The 24,373-nt window shown below is 39.4% G+C and overlaps 1 protein-coding gene across 9 annotated transcripts in view; it reads left to right on the top strand.

The window, feature by feature from the left end:
• The window catches only part of ZNF385B (zinc finger protein 385B), a 176,968-nt gene extending 153,020 nt beyond the window's left edge, over positions 1-23,948 (top strand). For all 9 annotated transcript variants that reach the window (XM_026853316.1, XM_026853315.1, XM_026853317.1 and 6 more), the window contains 4 exons: positions 18,224-18,469; positions 19,534-19,712; positions 20,814-20,915; positions 22,509-23,948. In XM_026853316.1, coding sequence (XP_026709117.1) covers positions 18,224-18,469; positions 19,534-19,712; positions 20,814-20,915; positions 22,509-22,727 — 746 coding nt within the window. In that variant the 3' untranslated portion in view covers positions 22,728-23,948. The remainder of the gene's footprint in view (positions 1-18,223; positions 18,470-19,533; positions 19,713-20,813; positions 20,916-22,508) is intronic.
• Positions 23,949-24,373: the final 425 nt, after the last annotated feature.

Below are 24,373 nucleotides of genomic sequence, written 5' to 3'. Positions count from 1 at the left end.
ATGGAATCAAGGGAGAGAATTAAATTCCACTGTTTGTGAAGCTGTTTAACATTGGAGAATTTCCTAAGTTCCTGAGAAATGTTCATCAAGAAATAAGTAATTCCTGATGTCCTTTTCTTGAGTATGGAAGAGAAGAATAAGCAGCTAAACAGAGAAGACAGTTTTAATTTCTTGTGTTCCTTTGTTATCCGCTGTACTTCCACTGGTATTAGTGCAATAGGTAAGGAGTATTGTAGTAAACTGATAAGCTGAATTTATTGTTCTTTTATGTAGGTCTGCTAATAAAAGGACACAACAGACATGACTAGAAGCCTTTTAGATGTGCTGTCATTTTGAATGATCTGGAGCTCTCCAGACTGACCAGTTGCTATATATTGGACTTAAATGTCAAGTTAAGTTTGCTACAGAGCCATGTCCTCTATGGGTCAGACGTGGCTTGAGATCCAAAACACTTACTTGGCAGAAGTCACTGTTGTAGTAGTAACTGGAAAAATGATTTCACTGTTAGCTCAGCTTGTGTGATGAATCTATCAAAAGCAAACCCCAAATTCATCCAGTACTTATTTTTCAAAACTTATGAGGTAGTGGTCTCTCTACAGCTGTTTCTTTCTACTTTAGAAGTGTAGCTGCTGATAGAGCTACAAAAGTTACATTAATCTAAGTTTTTTGGGAAGTTTCCAGAAGAATGTAGGCTCCTGCAGACAAAAGTGACCTAAGACAAAAAAGGGTGATTCTGGAAGTCGGTCTAAGCGTGACGATGTCCAAGTTGTGAGAGAGTGGTCTTCCCTGCTGATGTTAATGATACATTGTGACTCAGAAATTACTTTTGTAAATTGATCATTGGCAAACATCTAATGATAAAGCCATAGTACCATAATGCTGAGTTGACTGCAACCTTAGGTAAGTGAGTATCGATGGGTTGGATTGCGCACATTTCGCATCCTAACATTATTAGACTACTATGTGATCTTATTTTCCAAGCGCACAACTCCTCACCATTTAGAAAATACTTGTTTATTGGTACTTGTAAGTTCCTGTTCACTATTTCTGCAAACAGGAAGAAAATGCCACAGATGATGTACGATAAGGTGGTTGTTCCCCTACCTCTTGTTGGATCATGTCAGCTTGTCCTGATGAGTATTTGCTGATTGGAAGTGTCCATAGGAGACCCTTTCGTAACCTGTCTCCCGCACAATTTCTCTAAGCACCCAGGAAAAGTCTAGTAATGGATACAGAACATTTTCATACACTAGAAAATCACTACTGTGACACTGCAAGTTTTTTTGTAGCTGCTTTGAGACATGTTTACAGAGCAGCAGTGTTAACAGCACTGGGAGATGCTCTTTCATGTGGAGCTGTGGTGAGTTGACTGGCTGGATGTCAAGATGCCCACCAAAGCTGCTTTATCACTCCCCCTCCTCAGCTAGGCAGGGGAGAGAAAAATATAATGAAAGGCTCATGGGTCAAGAGATCACTCACTAGTCACCATCATGGGCAAAAAAGACTCAACTTGGAGAAAAGTTGATTTGTTATCAGTCAAGTCAGAGTAGCATAACAAGGAATAAAACCAAATCTTAAAACACCTTCCCCCCACTCCTCCCTTCTTCTTGAGCTCAACTTCACTCCTGATTTCTCTACCTCCTCTCTGCCAGTGACACAGGGGGACAAGGAATGGGGGTTGTGGTCAGGTCATCACACAGTGTTTCTGCTGCTCCTTCCTCCTCAGGGGAGGACTCCTCACACCGTTTCCCTGCTCCTGTGTGGGGTCCCTCCCACGGGAGACAGTCCTCCACAAGCCACTCCAACGTGAGTCCTTCCCACAGGCGTCAGCAAACAGAAGGCTCCTTCCTTCACAAACTGGTCCAGCGTGGGTCCCTCCCGCGGGGTGCAGCCCTTCAGGCACAGGCTGCTCCAGGGTGGGTCCCCTGGGGGGGGGGTCACAAGTCCTGACAGCAAACCTGCTCCAGCGTGGGCTCCTCTCTCCATGGGGCCACAGGTCCTGCCAGGGGCCTGCTCCAGCACGGGCCTCCCGTGGGGTCACAGCATCCTTCAGGCACCCACCTGCTCTGGTGTGGGGTCCCCCACGGGCTGCAGGTGGGTCTCTGCTCCACCGTTAACCTCCAGGGGTGCGGGGCACAGCTGCCTCACCATGGGCTGCACCACAGCCTGCAGGGGAACCTCTGCCCCAGCACCTCCTCCCCTGCTTCTTCACTGACCTTGGTGTCTGCAGAATTGCTTCTCTCACATATTCTCACTCCTCCCTCCAGCTGCAATTGCTGTTGCTCAGCTTTTTCCCCCCCCTCTTGTTAAATATGTTACCACAGAGGCGCTACCACTGTTGCTGATGGGCTCGGCCTTGGCTGGTGGCAGGTTCATCTTGGAGCCTAGCTGACGTTGGCTTCATCAGACACAGGGGAAACTTCTGACAGCTTCTCATAAAAGCCACCACTCTAGCCCCCTGCTAACAAAACCTTGTCATGCAAACCCAATACAGGGGCAAAGATTCCCTTCCCTCCCTGTGGAAGCTCAGGATTTTCAGGATGGTTTTGCAAAGGAGTATGCATATGTGTATGGCATATATGTATGGCATTGCTTTAGAAAAGGACAGGAGTAACAACCAGTACATAACACAGTTTAGAAAATTTAGAGTATGTTTTAAATATAGCTCTGAGAATGCAATAGAAGACAGTGTCTGTCATCCAAGGTTAGCGCAGTCTAGATGCTTACAGTGATGAGTCCTTTAGGAATGCATATGATAATAACTGGATTAAAATGTCACTGCTTACTTATCAAGCAAAGAGGAATTCTTTGATCACACTTCAAAATCAAAATAAATAGTTCAAAATTAAGCAGACAGATGATGCGGTATCACCTTCTTTGCATTTTGCTTTGATATAAAAATCAGGAAGTAAATGCAACTGTTTTAAACTACTCAAAATAGTCAAAACAAAGTTTCAGATCATAAAAGTAAGGTCTTTTTTTTTTTTTTTCTGTTTTTGATCCATTCAGTATATGCTGTATTTCCTTTGTGCCAGTGAGAGCTGTTTATGAAATGATAGGTATGGGCATTTCAAGTTCAGTCCTTGCTCAAATAAGAGCAGAACGCTCTGCTACTTGGGACTTGGGTACAGATAAACCCTTTGCATGCTCTATCAAAATTCCTTTTGTTCAGCTGGTACAGGAATAGGTAACACTATGCACCTAAGTAGGCCAAATGCTAGACCCTGTTTCAAATCCTGACCCTTCTTACTACTGCTTTGAGCTATCCTGAAGCATGGCTACAGAACAACAAGCAAATCACAGGGTGATGGTGATGATACTCCAGCGTATGAGCAGTCCTGCGCGGATCTGCTCTGTACAGTGAGGATGGTAGGAAAGGGATGCGACCGGGAAGTTGTTTGCCAGATGCTCGATCCTAAGTGGGCCCTGTAAGAGTTATTCCAGTCATTCCAGCTGTGTAACTAAAACCAGCTGGAGGTTGTTCTGAGGAACCTTGTCATGCTAGAATGCTGTACAGTGTCTGACACCGAACGGGCTAGCTCACATTTTGAAAACAGCCTAGACATGTTGATGGGCCTAATAAATGCCACTTGATGTCATGTAGACATATGGTAATTAATTGGCTCATTAGACAGGACTGGCAACTCCAAGCTTTATCAGACTTTGACCTTGAGGTCTTTGTGGGTTTTAGTTCATTGAGGGCTTTCTATGGGTGCTTTGACAACAAAACTGTGTCTTTTTTTTTTCCTTTTACTCCTAAAGTGGAGTGTGTTGAATCACATTTACTCAGGAAGATTACAATGGGTTGGATTTCTCCAGTGTCCCAATTACCAGTACTGCTTATTCATCAACTACCAATGAGGTGTAATGTCCCATGGGAGGACTCAGTTCCTATTTCACAAGTCCACCATCAGGATACTCCCTTCGTCATGTTGCTTTCATTGCTTATTTTAAAAATCTTTCTGCCAGTGCTTAAATTCTAATCTTTTCCATGTGCAACTTGAAGTAATCCTAAAAATGGTACCAGTTCTCTTAACAGAATCCTTTTTCACCTTAACATTTATTTCCATTTATCACCTTGTTTTCCACTCATTTTAAATGAATGGCTTGTTTACATAGCTCCAATAAACTTTTTTTTCATATAATCCTTCAGAAATAGCTAGAAGATAGAGACATGCAGCCTCCACAGCTGAACTGTTCTGAGGAATTCTAGGTTGTTTGACATACAGATACCGTTATAAGAACCTCTAAGTTTAGAGTGTTTCTAGGGCATTTATCCTTCAATCTTTTATTTCTTTGTTATGTACTGAGGTCATCGAGACATCAAAATATGTTGAATATTGAGGTTGGGGCAGGGAGAGAGAGAGGCTGTAGGAAAGGAACATGACAAAGATGTGTTTGGCTTACAGTCCCCCAATGTCAGTGAGCCATATTTAGAGGTTCTGTCTTATGCCCCTCAAAGATGCTTGTCGTTATGTCTAGCCTCCATCAAAAGCTACTCATGAGCCTCATCATTTCTTCACATTTATGCTTACGTAAAGAATTCTGCTGAAGTTATATGCTATAAAATAACCATGCATCTGTGTTTATGTGTATTCAGATAGTGCCTGCTAAGCACAGGCGTATTTCTGTTAGATAAAGGCATTAGTTTATGATCAGCTGAGTAGTAAATTCAATGAGATTAAGTAGAGTCATTTCAAGGACATTTTTTCATTAAACCCTCTGAGGATGGTAATTTTTGTTCTGTTTTCATTCAGTGTTTTACAGCCATCTGAAGATCACTCTATACTGCCCTGTTGTCCCCAAAACAGAGGTAAAGGCACACTATAGAATTTACTGCTTGACCACAGTGCTTTTACAGTTAATAATATAAAATAGAATTAATAAATCTCATAAATTTATCGATACACTGTTGCAAGTACCATGCATGTATTTATGTGAACATTATATTATTGATATGTAAAATACACTGTCAGTGGCACATAACACATCTATTGGATTCGGTACTAAATAGCCTCTGGGCATTTTCTGGTGGGTTACTTCAGCAGCTATTTCAGAAAGTTGCTGTTTGGTTTATGATTTTAGGATGAAAGATTATCCAAAAGGATAATTAGCAAATCAAAGTCTATTAACAGGAAATCATTATAATAGGTTGGATATTTAAATATTTTCTTCCCTGACACTGTTACTATTCATGCTTTTCAAAAGTGGATATTCAAGCCTCATCTTTTCACGTGTGTCTTACAACCTGAACGGAAGAGCAGTCATTCTGCATGTTTTGGTGTTGATAAACTCCTGAGAGCTCCTGGAAGTCTTCAGGAGTTTCTTCAGTCTGTCTATGATAATGCTAATTAGCATATATCAAATTCTGCACCTCTACTGAAAACTGATTATAGGTGCCATTAACTGAAAAATAAGCTCTGCAGCTGACACAATTACGTTGATGAGCTGTTGTGATTCCTGTTCAAATTGAAAAAAGGTCAATCTTTTCTTTCTTCAGTTATATCAATCAGAAATACAAGCAAGCAGGATTTTGTTTTGAAGAAATTTTAAGCTTTTTCTCCTACAGTAATTTCAGCAGAAGCTCTGCATCAAAAATATATTGTAAGATGAAATAAGACTCTGTTTGAGTGCTCTGCTCTGTGCCTGAGCATTCACAGAATCACAGAATCATCTAGGTTGGAAAGGACCTTGAAGATCAATCACTCCAACTGTAAATCTGGCACTGACAGTTCCCAACTACACCAGATCCCGCAGCACTATGTCGACCCAACTCCTGAACACCTCCAGGGATGGGGACTCCACCACCTCCCTGGGCAGCCCATTCCAACGCCCAACAACCCCTTCTGGAAATAAATGATTCCTAATATCCAGTCTAAATCTTCACTGCTGCAACTTGAGGCCATTCTCTCTTGTCCTGTCTCTCGTTACTTGGTTAAAGAGACTCATCCCCAGCTCTCTGCACCCTCCTGTCAGGGAGCTGTAGAGGGCGATGAGGTCTCCCCTCAGCCTCCTCCAGACTAAACCCCCCCAGTTCCCTCAGCCGCTCCCCAGCAGACCTGTGCTCCAGACCCTGCCCCAGCTCCGTTGCCCTTCTCTGGACACACTCGAGTCATTCAATGTCCTTTATGTAGTGAGGGGCCCAAAACTGAACACAGGAATCGAGTGGTGGCCTCACCAGTGCAGAGCACAGGGGTGAGATCCCTTCCCTGTCCCTGCTGGCCACGCCTATTCATGTGTCCTATATCATTAAAACACTATACCACTATTGCTTTTACTTATTCTAGTTGTAAAAACTGGAATTTCATTGCATATTTTTTTCATTAGCATCCTTATATTATACAATGTTTTTCTTTGAGAAGAGATAAAGGTAGGCATTGGGCCAAGCAAGAATGACTCTACTAATGTTGCTGGACAGTGGGAGTAGAGCCAGGGATGCTCTTAGGTACTGTTGTTTTTATTTTAGCTAGATACATGTGATCATTTAAATAATCCATTTATATACATTGAATCTTTCAGCAACCCTGTTATATTGTGAAATAGGGCATCTTTTTTTCTTCTTTGTTCTGCTAATGATGTGCCCATTGAATATCCAAAGATGTTTTGGGATAGAATGATAATGGAATGATAACAAGATGAATATGAAACAACAAAACTTACTAGCAAATATATGTATGTATATTTCTATAGAGGACATAATACCAGAGAAGTGGCTCTACCAGAACTATTATGTATCGCATCTTTCTTTATTCATCATTGTCTTTACAACGTATTATTACAACAGTTCTTGAGTCTTCAGGTAAGGAAATGGAGAAGGGGAGAAAATGAGACAAAAACCAAGTAGCTGGCAAAAAAGAGAGTTGAGACTGAGATACCAGTGTCACTCATCTGCTTTAAAGTTTTCTATTAGGAAGAAAGATAATCCAGAAGTATCCTAAAATATGAGGGTTATGTAATGAGGTTTTGTAAAATTGCAAACGAGAGAAATAAAATCTCCCCTTCTGTCACCTTAAGATGTTTAGGATTTTGCTGACGAATGACAGTATCATTTGCCGAAGAGAAAATTAATTTGTGAAGCAAGCCCTAGGTTTGTTTTTATATGACTAATAAATTCAAATCAGTGGAAGTTCTCTGTATTTACGTAGGACTGAAATTAGCCCCTTAAATCCACTAGAATGGAAAATTCCCAAAAAGACAGCTGCTGGTTTTGTTTGTTTTTTAATAAGCCTGGGAGGAGTAGCTTTATCTGTACCTAATACTTTCACAAAGCTTACGAACAAGATATATTGCTAAAGAAGTAAGACCATTCTTTTGATGCCAGACATCTAGTTTTCTCACATAATCAGAGACTAAATGATTACTCATACAGTTGGTAGGTGAATGGAATTTGTCTGTGTCCAGTTGTGCCAAAGTTAAAGGTTGTGTCAAGTCTGTAAAATTTTAGTTAAATTTCCTCCTTTTCTCTCAGGGAATTTAGTCTCCAAATATAAAAGAACAGGTCAGGCCCAGTGCTGTTGCTTCAGGATACTTTGGATTTTCCCCTAAATGAGATAAATGTTCTATTTTTTTTAACCTTTTTTTTTTTTTTCTGGGAAATATGTGTACTTATGATTGGGGAATACAGTTGTGCTGATGGATGTTTTCAGTATTTCTCAGCAACTGAGTAAAGGAAAAGACCTCTGAGAGTACAAGCTGGTCTAGTGGTAACTTCCACACAATCAATGATGTAGCTTGAATTGGGGGTTTTTTGGTAAATGCTATTTTTACTCATCTTCAGTTTTGCAACATAAATGCAAGCAGCATTTAGAGCACAAGAAAAAAATGCGTGTTGCTAGGGGATGGCAGGCAATTGTGAGACCAGGAAGTTGGTGAGTTGGTTTTGATACCAAATTGTTCAGAGATGCTGAATCAAAACCAAAAGCAACAACATCCATCACTAGCACATCAGACATTTAAATAGGTCTTTTGAAAAATCTTCCATTATCATCCTTCCGCCTTAACTCTACAGCTGCTGCGTTATTGACTTGGTATGAGAAATATGCTACATTTCCTATAGTATAAAGAAGTACTAGTAAACTACATTTCTTATAGTATATAGTATTGTATACATACAAGCAATAGGATACAGATAATTTCCTTATTATTTGTTTTCAAGGAAAGTGAAAATATTTTGGTGTCTGTTAGACAAGTTATATTTGAAATGCAATTTACTGTCAAATCTCGAGGGCAGTCCTCAACCTGCCACAGAAATCCATGAGAATGCACAATTATAGATGTCATTTAACTGAAATGAAGGTATTTCAAAGTTAACTTCAATGGCAGTACTGCTTGGGCAAGTACCAAGTGAGTAATTCAGACACAGGCCCGCAAGAATGTACTTGCATGCAGATCGTCAGTTCTTCTTGATTCATTTATTTAAACACCCATAAATTTTGTATTGAGTTCCAAAGCACTTTAGCGGCCGCGGGTAGATTTTTAAGATTTTTTTTTTTTTTTTTTACGAACAGCAAGTGAAATGTCTTTCTAATAATATATTTCAAATTCATAGATGGAGGAGGCAGTGTTATTTTTATAGTTGAGAAGATGAACCAAGGTATTTTTAAACAGAAGCGAAGGATGACTGGGCAGAATACAGCATGTTTGTTGTAATCTTTGAGTGTTATTTTCTCAGCATTCCTAAATTATTAAAATGTTAAAAAGACAGTGCAGTACTATAGAAAGTTTGTGTTCCAGAACTTCTAAAATCAATGTGGCACAGTCTGTAATGGGAATATAAAATATGTACAAAATAAGAGATGTCTGGTGTCAGAAAAAGATGTTTAACCAGCAAAAACATTTACTTTCTCCAAAATGAGTCACATTTTGTAATAACAGAATTTACATTATATTTCAGACTTTGCCCAAACCATGTTACAGTTTTCTGACTCTTAAATTTTTCCATTCCAGCCAATACAGACTGTCATAGATCAGAAAAGATGAAAGGTTAAGGTAGATTTAAAGTAAATTTACCTAGACATACAGCAACAGGACCCAGCCAGCCCAAGCTGTTGGGATAGCCTCACTTTACGGATACTTGTTAAATTAACATCCACCCTTGCTGCCCATGTGTTGTTATGTGTCTGCTGGTCAGATCCATCTTGTTTTCAACTGTTGGCAGCATAGTGCTACTGATCTTGCTGAGTTTTGTGAACAAACATCGAGTGAAAGTTTCCCAACCTTCTATAAACAGGAGAGTGATATGTCACTGAGAAATCAGATATCGGCAACGTACCCTAGGAAATTGCTCTGTATTTGTGTTTGTAGATGACCTGGTTTTCTCCAGAATTTAAGGCACTGCATTTACCATAGTTACCCACATTCAGTCTAAAAATTGTAAAAGGAGGGTGTGTAAATTGTAAAAATCTCTTTTCAAATGAGGAAAAGAGAAGTCCGGTATAACCTGCATTCTGTAAAATAGCAGAACTGAAGACAAGCAGGTGAAATGGAGACACAACACAAGCTGCTTCGGGTGAGTCTTAGAAGTGACTTTGCTTGCTCCAGACATAGTCCGTACACTCCTGCATTTTGTCTAACAGTGCAGAATTAACCCTTCTTCTTGTTCCTCTTATTTTGTATGGAGAAATTGTGTTGTGTTGAATTTGATTTTTGAAATATGAATTGCCCCCCACACACACACCTTTTTTTTTTTTTTTTTTCCCCTTCCCTCCCTGGTGACTGCACCCAGACTTTTCTTTATCTTGATTAGTAAAACAGATCTAAAACACTAGCCAACCAACCAACATGAATTCCCCCAGAATCCCCAACTATACAAGGAACTGACTAAAAATCAGATGTTATAGTGGGATCATCTCAGACACACAAGTAATCGAAGCAGCAGGCACTCTGTTCAGGAAGCTGTACAAATAGGTACAGAAAGAGATTTTTGCAGGGCAAGATTTTGCAGTTGCAGAACTCTATGTACTTCTGAATATTTTCTAATTCTCATCAGTCTGCTTTCATAAAAATGAAACCCATCCAAAATTTCAAAAGCAAACCTTTATAACATTACAACTTTAGTCGGATTAGTTGCAAATAATTTTATACCCTGAAAAAAATGACAGGTTCTTTTGTAAGAAAATTCCCTGGAGTCTTTGGTATGCCAAATAAGAAATAAAATATCTAAGAAATTAAGTATCAATATCACTGGTGTACTATAGCCAAACAAGCTATACTTCTGAAATGAGAAAGATGCTTTGGCTCAGCCTGTTGGAGAGTAGTGATGCAGTTAATCAAATAATCAGTCTAGCTACAGAGTTCACTCAATATTGCAGAGCCATCCAGACATTTCCTGATGTATCTTCAGTATCTTGAGAAAAAACGTTGTAGCTTATTTCAGTGCACATTTGTGTTTGAGATTAAAAGCTTTGTATTTATAGCTTCTGTTTGTTTCTCGTTTTTGTATAGAAACAAAATTGGTTTACTTTAGCATGTGTCCAACAGATTTATTTCATGTAACAACTTCCATTATATCAAACCCATCCATTTTTGAGACAGGCCTGAAAGACAAGAAAAAACATTTTACAAAAGCTAATGGTAATCAAGGGGTTAATAGATACGCTTTGCTGTCTGATTTGCATGTAGGTTTGCAGTGGAATTTTTCTAGAACAGAGCCCTACGGGTTTTTTAGCCTCATTTCTCAGTAGACTGCACAACTGGTGAGAAAGTAGGTATTTTGTCTGACAGCCATTAGAATCTCATTATTCAGCAAATGTGGAGCTAAAACAAAAAAGATTTTGGAATCCCTTATCAAAGTTAGCTAACTGTCTTAATGAGTGTCGAGAAATAATCTAATGCTCTTTGTTGGGTGTTTTTGAGTGATGCTGAGATGCAGGACAGAGTGGTTACAAATGCTGTAAGGCTGTGACCACTAGTGACTTAATTGCTTTCTTGCTATTGTCTTTATGGCATATATTTCTCACAGTGTTCATCTTTCTCTTCATAAAAAGGATAATTAATTGTGTAAGTGATGCTTTATTCTTTTATACCAGTGTGAGCCAGCAGAAGATAAGACTTTCTGTGAAGAGCAATGTTTTGAAAGTTGCTTTTTCTTACTAGAGCTACTGTCTGCCTTTCTGTTCGGTAGCTTTTCGGCTAATGTACTGAAGGAGGCCCTTTTTGTCTTTCTATTAATTCAGTCACTGATCATCTTCTCCTTCCATATCTTATTTCAGGGCAAAGAGATATACAGCAACTAGTGTTTCCAGTAGTTGTGGGTGTTCTCTCTGCCCCAGGCCTGTGTTCCAGGATAAATCCTAGGGTTTGTTTAGGCAGTCCTTCAAGTACAGTGTGACTAAATGAGTTTTTCCCACCTTGATTTTATTTTGTCCTGGTTTCTTAACATCTCCCTTAATTGCTTTCAGCCAGGCTTGTAACCTCTTTGATTGTCATCTCTCTACTTCCATGTTTTTGTTTTAAATGCTGCAAATTTTGTTACAGTATTTCTGTGGTACAGCTAAAGCTACTGGGTTTTCTCTCTCCAAAATCAAGCCCTTCACTTTCAAAACTCTTCATACCTTTGTATGTCTTCTGTAATGTCTTTTTCAAGATGCTGACTTGCACCTACCACCCACCAGCCATTGAAGCCAGCTTCCCAAGCAGCTTTCCCCTTTTCCTGGTCCAATTTGTGAAGAGCTCCCAGCAAACAGCTGCCAAACTTAACTTCTGTTACTCTCACCTCTGAAAATTTCTCTTTCTCTGTGATGGATTGAAAACCAGAAAAAAGTTTGTGTGAAGTTTGTCTGCCACAGCGGTGCCTGTGTTGGTGACCGGTTGTTCTGTCTCTTTGTGATTTCATACCTGTCTGTCTGCAGCAGTGATCTCTGCTCTTAAACTGAAAATTCCTTCATCTGGGGACCACTTTGTTGTTCTGTGTGAAAAAAACCTTAGAACAGCAAGGTCAAAAGATATATTTGAGTAATATCTACTAACTTGGCTCTCTGCAGCATTGTCAATGGGCATGTTTTATAAAGAAGTGTAAGAAGCAAAAATGTAGTGGGAAGTGTCACTCTTTATTTTTATGTCAGATGTGCCAAGCATCTATCATGTCAAATTTTAACTAAGAATTTTATTTTTCAATAAACATCTTTTTACTTTGTGTTTATTGATGCCAATTGAGCTACAGTGATAAGCTTTTCAGCAAAATTTCTTGGATTGTATATGGCTGTAATTAATGCAACTGATTTTACCTTTGCCACACAGTTGATGAGGGAAGGAGTATTTATACAATAGTCTGACAATCTGATTGATTTCCTCTTCCCATTCTGTAATCGCTGTATGCTTCAAAGGTTGTTTAATGCAGCCTAATATTCATAGGCATATTTGGAGCTGTTGAAATTAGGGAGAACCTGAAAACCTGTTTCACTCAGTGCAGCTCTACTGCTTTGGGAGATATGCTTGCTTTGCCTCAAAGTTTCAATTACCCTCCAAAAGCAACACTTCAGACTAATACCAGTTCCCCGTAACACAATGTGAAATCAAGACAATCATAAGACAGTCTTTGCACCACATTTCTAGTAACCTATAAATAAAACATAAACTTTCAGAAATCACTTCTGAGTTTAGTTACCATAGGAAGTGGCATAGATGGAAATTAATTTAAGGCATTCAGGGTCATCAAGCTGTCCATGCTTTAAAAAAGTCATTCTTTCAGTAGTGAGGTGGCATTGTGACATCCCATTGTAAACAAGGCTGATCGCACCAAAGGATATGCACCTAACGATGCATCAGTTCTGTTCACCGGTTGCATGGGCTTGATAACCATACAGTGATCAAGTTACACAGTAAATTATTTTGTTGATGTCTTTCTCCTAATGTAGCTGGTTTAGGCTGGAAATGCCGTTTGAAATTACATGGCTCTTTCCTTTGGATATTTCAAGAAGAAAAGGAGCATGCTATTTTCTTACCTTTACGAAGGAGAATAATAAATATCTAGACAGCCGAAAATAGTTTTTCCATTATGCTATTTTCTAGGCTGTTCTGCTGCGAGAGCAGGTGGAAGAATTATAAAAACAAATCTCCATTTCAAGGATGGGAAATGAGCAAATCTCTCAAAAGAGCTTTGGTGTGGGGTTGTCTAGAGCAGCGGTGGCCGTTGTGCAATGTCTGTGCTGCCCTTACATTGTAAGTCCTTTGTCTATGGCTGCTCTTCAGTGCGGCATGGTCTCTTCCCAGTGGGGAGCTGCCTCTGTGGCAGCCAGCGCTGCTCTGGGAGGCTGTTCTCTGTCCTGGGATCCTTGTCTGTCTGTGTGCTCAGCCTTCGGCACGAGTCGTGGGTAATAGTCCCAGCTTCTGGCAGAGGAGAGACGCAGACAGGTGTAAAGTTATACTTTTTATCACATGCACACACACACAAAATATCTATTTTCAGTAATTGAAATATTATTTCTTCTGTTACTGTCACAGTAAGAGCAGGTTTATTTATTTGTTACAGACAAGCAGAAAACGTATGTGACAGTTCAGTAAGGAGTATTAGGATCATAGCAGAACTCTGTATCTAAAAGCATATGTGTTGGAAAGTGCTCCTGCAAATGTATCACATGTATCATCTTTACCTTGGATAATCTTTTAATTTCCATTGCTATCTGCACAAGCTGCTGTGGAACAGAAGTTTATTGCAAAGTTATGTTTTGCCTATCTTCAGTGATAAAACTCTGCAGATAGGCATGTTGTGGGATATAAGTAGCAATGATACAGAAAACCTTTATCATTTGAATGGCTAGATTTATAATGAGTTTTAGAATTCTCCTGGTTATATTTTTATTAAGAATCTCAATTCTGAATTGGGGATCTGAATTTTAAGTTACTTTCCTATTGAAAATGGAATGTGTATTTTCATCATGAAGTCCAAATTAGAACTTCTAAGATGCGCCAAAATCATCGCTCTTGCTCAAAAAGAAAAAAAGGTATTTCCTAGCTGTAGAAAGCAATACTTATAGTCATATCTTAGTATGGTAAGAGATCATTTTAAAATATAAATTTATAATGTGCAAATATATATATATATATATGTTATAAATTTGTAAACACTTCACACAAATGATAAAGTAAATCAAGTGAACTCTCTTAAAGGTGCCTTATAAACCGAACTGCTTAATGAAGTGGTTAGGGGGATAAAAAAAATACATTATTTTAGTTTTCTGCATGGACTGCATTGACTAGTGGTCTATGAGCCAGGGCAGAGAGTTCACATTCAATTGTTCACCAGGAAAAAAAATAACTGAAGAGATGCAGGTTGAGTGTCAGAGGGGAAAAATTTTATTGTAGCATTTTCGCCCTTTTTTGAGATAGTGCAAAACCCATTCACTTAACTGGACTAGGATTTCAGCATTAATGGGTAGGTTTTACAGATATATGCTATAGCAACTGTAGCGAGAGGCACATGTCCTTCAGACGTTAGTAAATCATTCAGCTGGCCTTGCATCAGAACCTAGAACCTGTTAGATTTGAACCTGCCTGATGTTATCCTGTGCTGTGTCCTGACTTTGGTAAGTACAGTTGAAATGAGGGTATAATTAGATAAATAAGTCTTGAATTTTAACATGCTGCTGACACAAACATAAGGCAAACGACCAGAAATATGTGAAAACAACTTCAAAGCAGAATTGAAACAATATAAGTAGGCGACAAGAGCATTGATATTACTGAGCCTGAAGCAATACTTAATTAGCTTGCTTTATTTTTTCCTTGGGCTCTATTTCAAAATAAATTCAGACTTCAGTAAGAACTTGAAATGAACCATTGATTTACTTCTCTGGAGTCTTGAGGAAAAGGGAGACTTAAAGACAGGAATTTAACACATATGAAATATGGCCTTCCTATGTGGAAAAAAAAAAACCCATAGTTGGATACGGTACAACAGTACGGGTTAGATTTTAAATTAACCTCTTGCACACGAGTTATGACGTGAGCATTTCAACCTGACCCTGACTCAGGTTGAACCACAGCTACAGTTTTCTGGGAGGAGGTTGATACTGCTGTGGTCTCCTGCTTCCAGCTGTGCTCTGCTGAGCTGTGCAGCAGAAGCCAGTGCATCCCTGGTCCTGGGCAGGATGGACTCACTCATGCACGTGTTTACCTCTGTTGGGCTTCATGGGCTTGGCCCAGGTGGAGATCAGAGCAAATGTGAGCCTATTCTCAATAATACTTGCTTTCAGAAATAGCAGGAGGACTATAATCCTCCAGCTGCGTCTAACCATCCACATGTATTTTGTAAAGTGATTACAGTCTGGAAGTATATATAACTGCATGCGGGCATTAGCAGTTACATTTCTGATTTCTGCATGGAGATATTATTTGTTAGTTCTGTGGTATAAGAACAAGTAAAAGAGTAGTCTTCTTCATGCTTTGTATATACACGCTATTTGCATTTCCTGTGCTTTTCGCATTTGAATACTTGGCACTTCTGTCTCAAACATAAAACTGTAAGTAATGGTGTTTCAAATTCTGTGGATTGAAAACAATGAGCTGTTATCAAAAGCCCATTTAGAGAAGTGCATTTTTCTGATTTTAGAAGCCAGGAAAACCCAATTCTGGCCCCGCTGCAGTGACAAATATGCACTTAAGCTCCATGTACTTTCTGTGGGAGTTAAACTGTATAATAACCTTACAATTATGATCTTTGAAGATGTTCTGCATTAAGCATTCAGAATGGTGGCAGGAAACATTAATTCATAGAGGGGTGTATGTCTCTCCTTATACATCCCCATGGATGAAGAGCTTATTTGTGTCAGGAAGCTTTCCAAATGATGGAATTATTATGTGAACTGAGGTTCTTTCCAAAAGCTGCAATACTGGCAGAATTGAGCCCAGCTGGATGCTGGTAACTTCTCTTTCATTTTCTAGAAGTTTTCTTCTTAGCGTATTATATACTCCAGAATTGCTTTGTATTATGAATAGTGAAAACACTGTAAATCTAGGGAATATTTTAAAATTGGCATACCACATCAGCTGATGGCCGGCTAAGTGAGGAGAAGTGGGAAATGAAATTTGTCATTTTTCAATCATCTGTTAAATTCAGCGATGGAAAACCATCACTCTGAAATGGTAATTGATGGCCTGTGCAAAATGGATCTTACTCCGTTGCTCAGGATCTAACTCCACAGATGCTTGACTGCAAAACAAATAAAAATCTGCTCCCTCTTCTTGCAGACAGTCTGAACAGCAAGGACAGGGGCTGCAGGCAGGAGGGTGCACGGTGCACTGGGTGCATGGCGCAGTCTCCCAGGCCAGGGGCCCACCTTGGTGCACATCTGCTGGCGTCACTGCTGGCCCTGTCCTGCTCGCTCTCTCACAGGAGGAGGTGTTTTCTATCTCCAGGGAGTGTTTCAAAAGCATTAAATCATTATGCTTACATTAGAAAAAATACATGGCAAACAACATAAGCACCCCCCCCCCACCTCTGAGATCTTTCCATATTGTAAAATCATTAATTTAGAATGTATAGTAAATGCTCTTTATTAAAACCATGTATTTTATGAAGACTCACAAGTCATATAATGTGTTCTATTTTTTTGCAGATGTAACTTACCACTATAGAGATTAAAATTGAATAGTCTATGAACTATGATTTAACATCACTTTCTTTTGTCATACTTTAACAATCAAAATACCTTCAGAACCTGTTTTTTTCATTAATTTGGTCCTAATATTCTTTTTTACTTGATAGTTTTCAATGTTTAGTACAGTTCATGTTACGTAATTTTGAAGTATTTTTATAGCTATTTAAGAAAATAATCATTCTTTTATTAGAATTTCCTTTCTTCTGTTTTTTAACAATCTAAAATTGATGTACTGCAATGCACTTCAGGGAAATATGCCAACAACTGTGGATTTTAGTTTCAGGATGCCTGTTTTTAGTTCATATGCACTCTGAAGTGTTTGTTGTAGGGGGTACAATCCTGTTTTCAGAATTCTTGGTAGCACAGCATTGGCCTGATACACAGAGAGATGTTAAAACAGAGTCTGGTAGCTGTGAATATTAAGTGCAAGGGCCCATATTTAAAAATAACCAAGTGCTCAAAATAGAATCTAGTTTTTCAAATCAGTTCAACACTATTTAAATCTATGCCACAAGTTTCAAATGGGATGTAAGTAGTTTTTAAGAGGTTGCTGTTATGTAGATATTGTAGTCGCTTAGATGATAAAATTTGATTCCTTTTGTTCAGAGTGACAACAGGTCACTTACACAATCATTTCTTAGGTCCATTTTGTCAGGGTTGCTCATACCAGAACCACTGTCCTGTCCCACTCCCCTCCCATGTTCTTTATGGGTGGGCTTGTTTTACTGCTTGTAAACTTTCACTACTGCAAAGCAATGGCTTGTGGTCACACGGACTGCAGTTTAATGGCTCAAAATGTAATGAGCTCTTGTAGACAACATGTAGGCAAGGAGCATTTGAATACTGGCTCTGGCACAAAATTCCTCTTTAGGCACAGTTGGGACATTTAATCTCTTGCTTTGAAATCACCACCTGTAAAATGAAGTAATACCTGCCTACCTGTCTCATAGGAGCACAGATGATTGACTCATGCTTGTGAAGTGATAGAGGAATGCACCAAATGCACGTTGGAGCTATCTGATCTCCAGATATATGGGGAATTGTTCTTGGAAAAGCCTAAAAATATGAGCAGCTGTGTTCATGTGTGCAGTGTAGTACCATAATCAACTCCAGTAACCGAAATGAGGGATATCGTATGTCAAGATGGGGCTGGAGCTTTTCAGTGTCTTCCCAGTGACTTTGAGAAACTTGAGCCATTCTAAAGGCAAATATATTGTTTTTCAGAAATATTCTTGTAATCCCCAGTGCAAAGCCTTGCATGTTTCTGAGTGTTCTCCAGTCCTTAACCCTGGCTGCCTTTGGGCTTTCTTAGGCTCCTTTCAACTGGCCAAACCTGCAGCATGACAGCAACAACAGCTGGCATGAATTTGTTGAAGTCATTGGTATTCACTGGTAACCTTAAAACCAGGAAAATCACCCCTTTTGTCAAATTACACACATTTCATGGTGGGATTTTAACAGGATTTCAAAGATGCTGCTGTCCTGTATTAAAAAAAAAAAGATGAATTAGGCCCCTGTTTTGTTAGGTTTGCTAAAACCACAGGACTATTACTGTGCGATTTTGTGTGTGTATATGTGTGTGTGTGTGTGTGCAGCATGTTATGACATACGTACTTTGCTTCTTTTAGAAGACAAAGGGAAAGCAAAACCCAGTAGTGCAAGTCAGCAGTCCAGTACAGAAGTGGGTCCTTTTCTTCCCAAACCTGGAGTGGCAGCAGTGGTACCAGCAACACCTGCCTCATCCTCTAAGAGCACAAATGGAGCTCCTAACACAGTTTCTGAGTCAGAAGAGGAAAAAGCCAAAAAACTACTTTACTGTTCATTATGCAAAGTGGCTGTGAATTCCCTGTCACAACTAGAAGCCCACAATACAGGTGAGTATGCATACAGTGCAAGTCAGTAGTGTGTGATTATTTTTAAAATTCACAAGCTGGTTTTCTGTCACTGTGGTAAGTCACACTTCGCTGAAGAGTCTTTTAGTTAAAACTTACAATGGCAAGTTACAAAAACGTTTCTGTTAGTGACAGTTTCACGTGTAGTGTTTGATACTTCATTGAAGCTCTATTTTTTTTTTTTGTCCTTCATGTTCTCTAAAGGCTTTTAGTTGACAAAATCCCTACAGTTCATGTTACCTAATCGGATTCCATTATACTTTCATAGTGAGGATCATAGTGGTCTGAAACACTAAGGTTTCTAAAATGTCAGCTCGCTCTCTCTTTCATATTTCGTCTCACTGTCTCTGGTATCTGTTTTTATGCTGGTACAATCTATAGTAGTTTTTGTTATTTGATATGTTTGATAATTTATGGTGGGCTCCTTAGATTTCCTAGGTGTCCTAGAATCTTTTGATTATTGCAGATTAGATATGCACCCTTCAAAAGGCCACAAGCAGCAATCCCTAATGTGCTCTGGCTGCTCTGTGATACGCTGCTGACGTAAAGCTTGTTAACAAACCATTGAAGCTGGTTGACAGCTGTAATCTATTCTTGAAATGGCCGAAGCAACCATTTCTTCCAAATCAGAGGATACTGACTGAAGCATTCCTGTTCCTAGGCAGGTTTTGAGTGATTGCTGTGATTCCTATCCTATTCTTGGCTAATGCCTTTTTTATGATTCAGCAGCTATATGGATTTTGGCAGAAGAATAAGCAAAAACCACCTTGGCCATACAGTCACACACTGCCCCCAAACAGAGAGGCAGTGGTCCAGCGTGTCTGTTGTTCCCTTTTTGTACAAACCCTTCACCCACTGCCTGTCTTCCCTTTAGACTGAGGAAGTGGGAACTAGACTCACCAAACCCAGAGTCATCATTAGTCCCAATCTGTGGTGATTTTAATCATTCTGTCTTGAAGATAAATGTGTTACAAGAAGTCCCAAGGCTAATGGACATGGTTGTATGTTGTTGATCATTAACTCACCTGTGTCTCCGTGCCCATTAGGCTCCAAGCACAAGACCATGGTTGAGGCTCGGAACGGTGCTGGTCCCATCAAGTCTTACCCTAGGCCTGGATCCCGCCTGAAGATGCAGAATGGCAGTAAAGGCTCAGGACTGCAGAACAAGACATTTCATTGTGAAATCTGTGATGTCCATGTTAATTCGGAAATTCAGCTTAAACAGGTAGCTTGCATGTATCTGGGGCTCCTTTGTTGTTTTTAGTTGCACTGCAGTATTTTAGGTGCAGTGTAGGTCTGTGTGAAGATGGTTTGGCAAAAAGTGGAAAAAGTGTTTCTTTTCTGTCATCCCACAACTATTTCTAAATAGTTCACCATAGGTCAAGTTCACCTAAGTGTTTCATCTGGGGGAAAAATGGTCTTGGGAGTCAGGGACAAGGTGGTCAGTATCAATGAATAACATAGCAGATCTAGTTTAAAAGTTTTCTCTGGCTCAAGAGAGAGATTTAAACTTTGGTCTCCCAAATGGAGAAATTCTGGATTGAGGTTCCCTCAATTCCCCTTTTGCTGCTGTTTCAATCTGCTGGGAGATACTTTTTAATACTATGTGAGAAGGAGAAAGTGACTTGAATCTATTGGTTTAGGACAATCAGCAGGAGGGCAATACTGTAGATATGTCTGAATTGTGTAGAGCAACACTACCATTAACAGCATAGCTGTGTGAACGTGCAGCTCTGCTCTGTCCAAGCCAGTTAGCCCTGGGTGCAGAGCTGTGCCAGTACAAACACAGTGTTTCTGCTACCCAAAGAGGAATCTCTTAACTGGATGGTGCTGTGCTCTGTGGATGTGTCCTCTCATTCCCAGTTATTTCAGTTATCTCTAAGATAGTATTAAATTGCATGGTGTAGACATATCCCTGGGTACTGGTTCTTCCTTCAACTAACAGTGAATTATTTATGCAGCCGAACAGCATCAGCGAGACTGAAATTTGCCTCCTACTTCTGAATATCCCTATGACCTAGTGATTACAGCTCTGCCTGATTCAAAGCTCCTCAAGTGGAAAAAGGAAATACTAACCAAAATATCAATAATTTGCAGAGCCTGTCTCGGATCGCAGAATTCACTGTATTTGATTAGTTTCTGATTCTCTGTTTGATGTGCTCCAAATTGTTATGTTTAATTTAGCAAAACTCATCTTTGCTCTCTCTAAAGAACCTACTTTATCTTACAAACAGGGGCTTAGGCATATCCTGCTGATAAATCAATTTCAAACTCAAAACTGAGAAATGTTTAAACAGCTAATTAAATGTGAGGATATTTATTTCAGCACATTTCCAGCCGAAGGCATAAGGACAGAGTTGCAGGAAAGCCTATGAAACCCAAATATAGTCCTTACAACAAACTGCAGCGCAGCCCAAGTATTTTAGCAGTAAGTATTTTTATTTCTCATCACTGTCTGTGTGAATTTGTGACCTTGGGGACTCCCAGCGCACAGAGACGGGAACATGACAGACCTGATGCTTCCGCAGCTTTTCTACCCTAAAGGCTGAGTCTGCATGGGGATCAGATTTGAAGATAGTTACGTGTTCTGTCTGCCCAGACAAAGACATGCAGACAGCACTGCGTGTGTTATTTACTGCTAGGAAGAAGGGAATAATCAGTGGAATGGGAATGAACCGTTGTGCCCCATGGAACGATATCAGCTCTGCTGGGCTAGCACACTTCTCCTTGAAGGCAGCAATGTAAATACTCTGCCTTTCTGGGCACCTGATGTAACTCTCAGTTATGATGGATGAGGTCAGGGAAAAGGACATAAGATGTTAAGATATAAAAATACTAATGCTCGTTCTCTCCAGACAGCAGAGCAGAGTGCTGTGTGGATGTATTATGTTGGTGCAAAAGAGTTACCAGGTGTTTCAGAGACTTGATTGCCTATCTGCATGATCGGGCTGTGTCTGTCACTGGCTATCCAAACACCTGCCCCTAGCTGCTCCCCTTTCACACCAACCTGCACTCCCAGGAATTCCCCAAGCTGGTTCTGCCAGTCAGCTGCAGCTGGAGTTCGGGCTGGCTCTGGCACAGCACAGATTGTATGTTTATTTGCTCATGACTCAGCCTGTATTTTACTCATTAGGGAAAAGTGCATGCCACCTATGGCACAGAAACAATTTATAGGTTGGAAAGAGAGAGATGCAAATGTGTGTGTGCAAGAGTAAGCATGTGAAAAGCCTTTAAAAGCTGAAACATTAATATGTCTTTGTAAGCATATAGAGGCAAATGCTGCAGGCTTTCTCTAAGTCTCTGCATGTGATAGGTTCTGCACACACTAATCTTCTTCACTTGTGTGATACTTCATCTTATAACCTATTGCATAAGGAGAGCCCTCCACTCAATGAAGGATGTGAGTATCTGCCCCCACAATGGCGCAAACCATTTTCAGTGAGACGAGTGTCTATATTTCTGATTAGCTTTTTCACTGCAAGCACCAGCAACAATTGTAGATCATAAACTGAGTAATAATTCTTTCAGAAAGAATTCTTTATGGTATTGATCTTTAAAAATATTTCTATTTTGAAAAGAGCAGCTCTGCATTGGCAGGTTAAAAGCTGACTGGACTAATACTAGCTTGCCATCTTGACCACTCTACTTTTCTACTATTCACTTTTGCAAGTGGAAAATTTGACTTTTGACATTGAAGTCTTAATTATTATTTTTTTTTATATTTCTTGCACAGTTACGATTTACATAATTTAATGTTGTTTACTTCCAAATTATGCTTCCTCTAAATGTCAGTGTGACTGCCCCTACACTCAAGATATTTATGTATCTTTACATATACAATTTGGTTGTTTTAATTGCCTTGGGAGCAAGAAGACAATGTGGGTAAAATTTCTAAGCAGCTGACATGAGGTTTCTGTGAGAAACAATGCCGTGCCCTTTGTCAGGGTTCATTTTTCTCTCATGTAAAAGTGGGCATGGGGAGAACTGTATTTACATTGCTATTTTGTGTGTTTTATTCCAGGCAAAACTTGCATTCCAGAAGGACATGATTAAGCCTCTTGCACCTGCTTTCCTTTCATCTCCTCTGGCTGCGGCTGCAGCTGTATCATCAGCTCTGTCCCTTCCTCCTCGCCCCTCTGCATCCTTGTTCCAGGCACCTGCAATACCACCAGCTCTCCTCAGGCCAGGCCATGGTCCCATCAGGGCAACACCTGCTTCCATACTTTTTGCACCATACTAATTTATTGATGTAAAAAAGAGATGACTATGGCCAGTAGAAAGGGTAAAAGAAAAGCAGGAAAGGGGTCAAGATGTTAAAATGTCTTTCTCTTTTGAAAATGCCATCCAGCGTGACACCTCAGCCACCCACATCATAAAATTCATCATTGACGGTACTGCATTCTGGAGTCTAGACAACTTTCTTTTTCAGTCTTTCTCTGTCTATCTTTTTTTTTAATCCAAATAGAGTGATTTAGTTAAAACTTAATTGCTCATAAAATTTATACCATTAAAGATTCATACATCTATTATTTTTTTTTCCAATATATATGATGCACCTTGTAATCAACGAACGTAAAATATTTTCCTGACAGACTTGAAAACTAGGGTCTTCCTCACTCACACTATGTAAATACTTCTCTGAAAACCAATGGGGTATCATCTAATGTGGAAAAAAGGTAGATGAACCAAATGCTTGATTGTGGGTAACATCTCAAAAATGAATTGCGTCTTTTTCTTTTCAGTGTGCTCTTGTTGACAGGAATTGTGTACTGTCCTAGGCCCCAGTACTGGTGTATCTTGTGTAGTACTAAAGATGTATCACACGTCTGATTTTAATATTTTTAGTTTCTGTGCAAATGTTTGAAAGCAATGCAGTGCTGAAGCTTTTAATTATTTCTTTTGTGTCACACTTTATTTAGAGAAATTAAAAATAGAAAGCCATATAACATATAAATAGTTAAGATTACTACTTGTTTGCTACTTTCATTTAACTTATTTTTGTTGTTTACTCACTGGTGTTGCTAAGCAATGTTTAAAGAGAAAAAAAAGCTTTTCAATTGCACATTACCACAGCTCACATGCATTGTTCAAGAAGGCAACGGATCCATGTATTTGTACCTAAATATCCTTTCCTCTTCATTTCTAACTAGTTTCCTTTGTAACAATGCTGCATAATGTTGTGGCTCCCTAATGCAATAATGTACAGAACATAAAATATTTATAATTGACTGTATTATCTGTTTACTGAATATATTGCAGTAATGCCCCAACCCTTTTATAAAGGTGATATCAATATGCAGTACTCAGACTGAAGTCATTATGTGATAATGGGGAGAACAGGTGGAAGAAAGAAAAACAAAATAGAATTAACTTTTAGAGCATCTTTATCTGCAATCCATAATAGTAAAATGTCTGTGTATTTTTTTAAATGTACCTTTTCAATAAAATAATAAGAAAAATATACCTGCTTCTTGTGTTTATTAATTGGTACAGAAGAACAAAAAACTGGAACAAACAAATTTACTTAAAGGAGTCTTCAGGAGCAGACAGAGCACTAGAGTTGCCATAAAGTATAATTACAGAACCTGTGTTTACTTCCCTTGTGTTTTAACATCTTTTCCTTGCTACATCCTGTTACAGCCTTTACTGGGGCATTTTTGCAGTAAGACTGTAAACATTCACCACAGTGGAGATTCAGAGGAAGAAGTAGTAGAGCCAGGTGGGTGATTATGGTTTTACTATTGCACCGCCAAAGTGCTGCAGCATGGTTATGCCATCTCTGATGGAGATTAAGGATTAACTTTAAAACCAACCTGGGCATACCTGAGGCTGGAAACGGGTCACTTTGGAGCCAGGACTTGCTCTGAAGCGTGGGCAAAGTAGACA

Source organism: Athene cunicularia, assembly GCF_003259725.1.
Source record: "Athene cunicularia isolate RWA chromosome 7 unlocalized genomic scaffold, athCun1 chr7_part2, whole genome shotgun sequence".
Lineage (NCBI taxonomy): Eukaryota > Metazoa > Chordata > Aves > Strigiformes > Strigidae > Athene > Athene cunicularia.
Note: the sequence above shows the minus strand (reverse complement) of the source record. Positions and strands in the feature narration are given on the sequence as shown.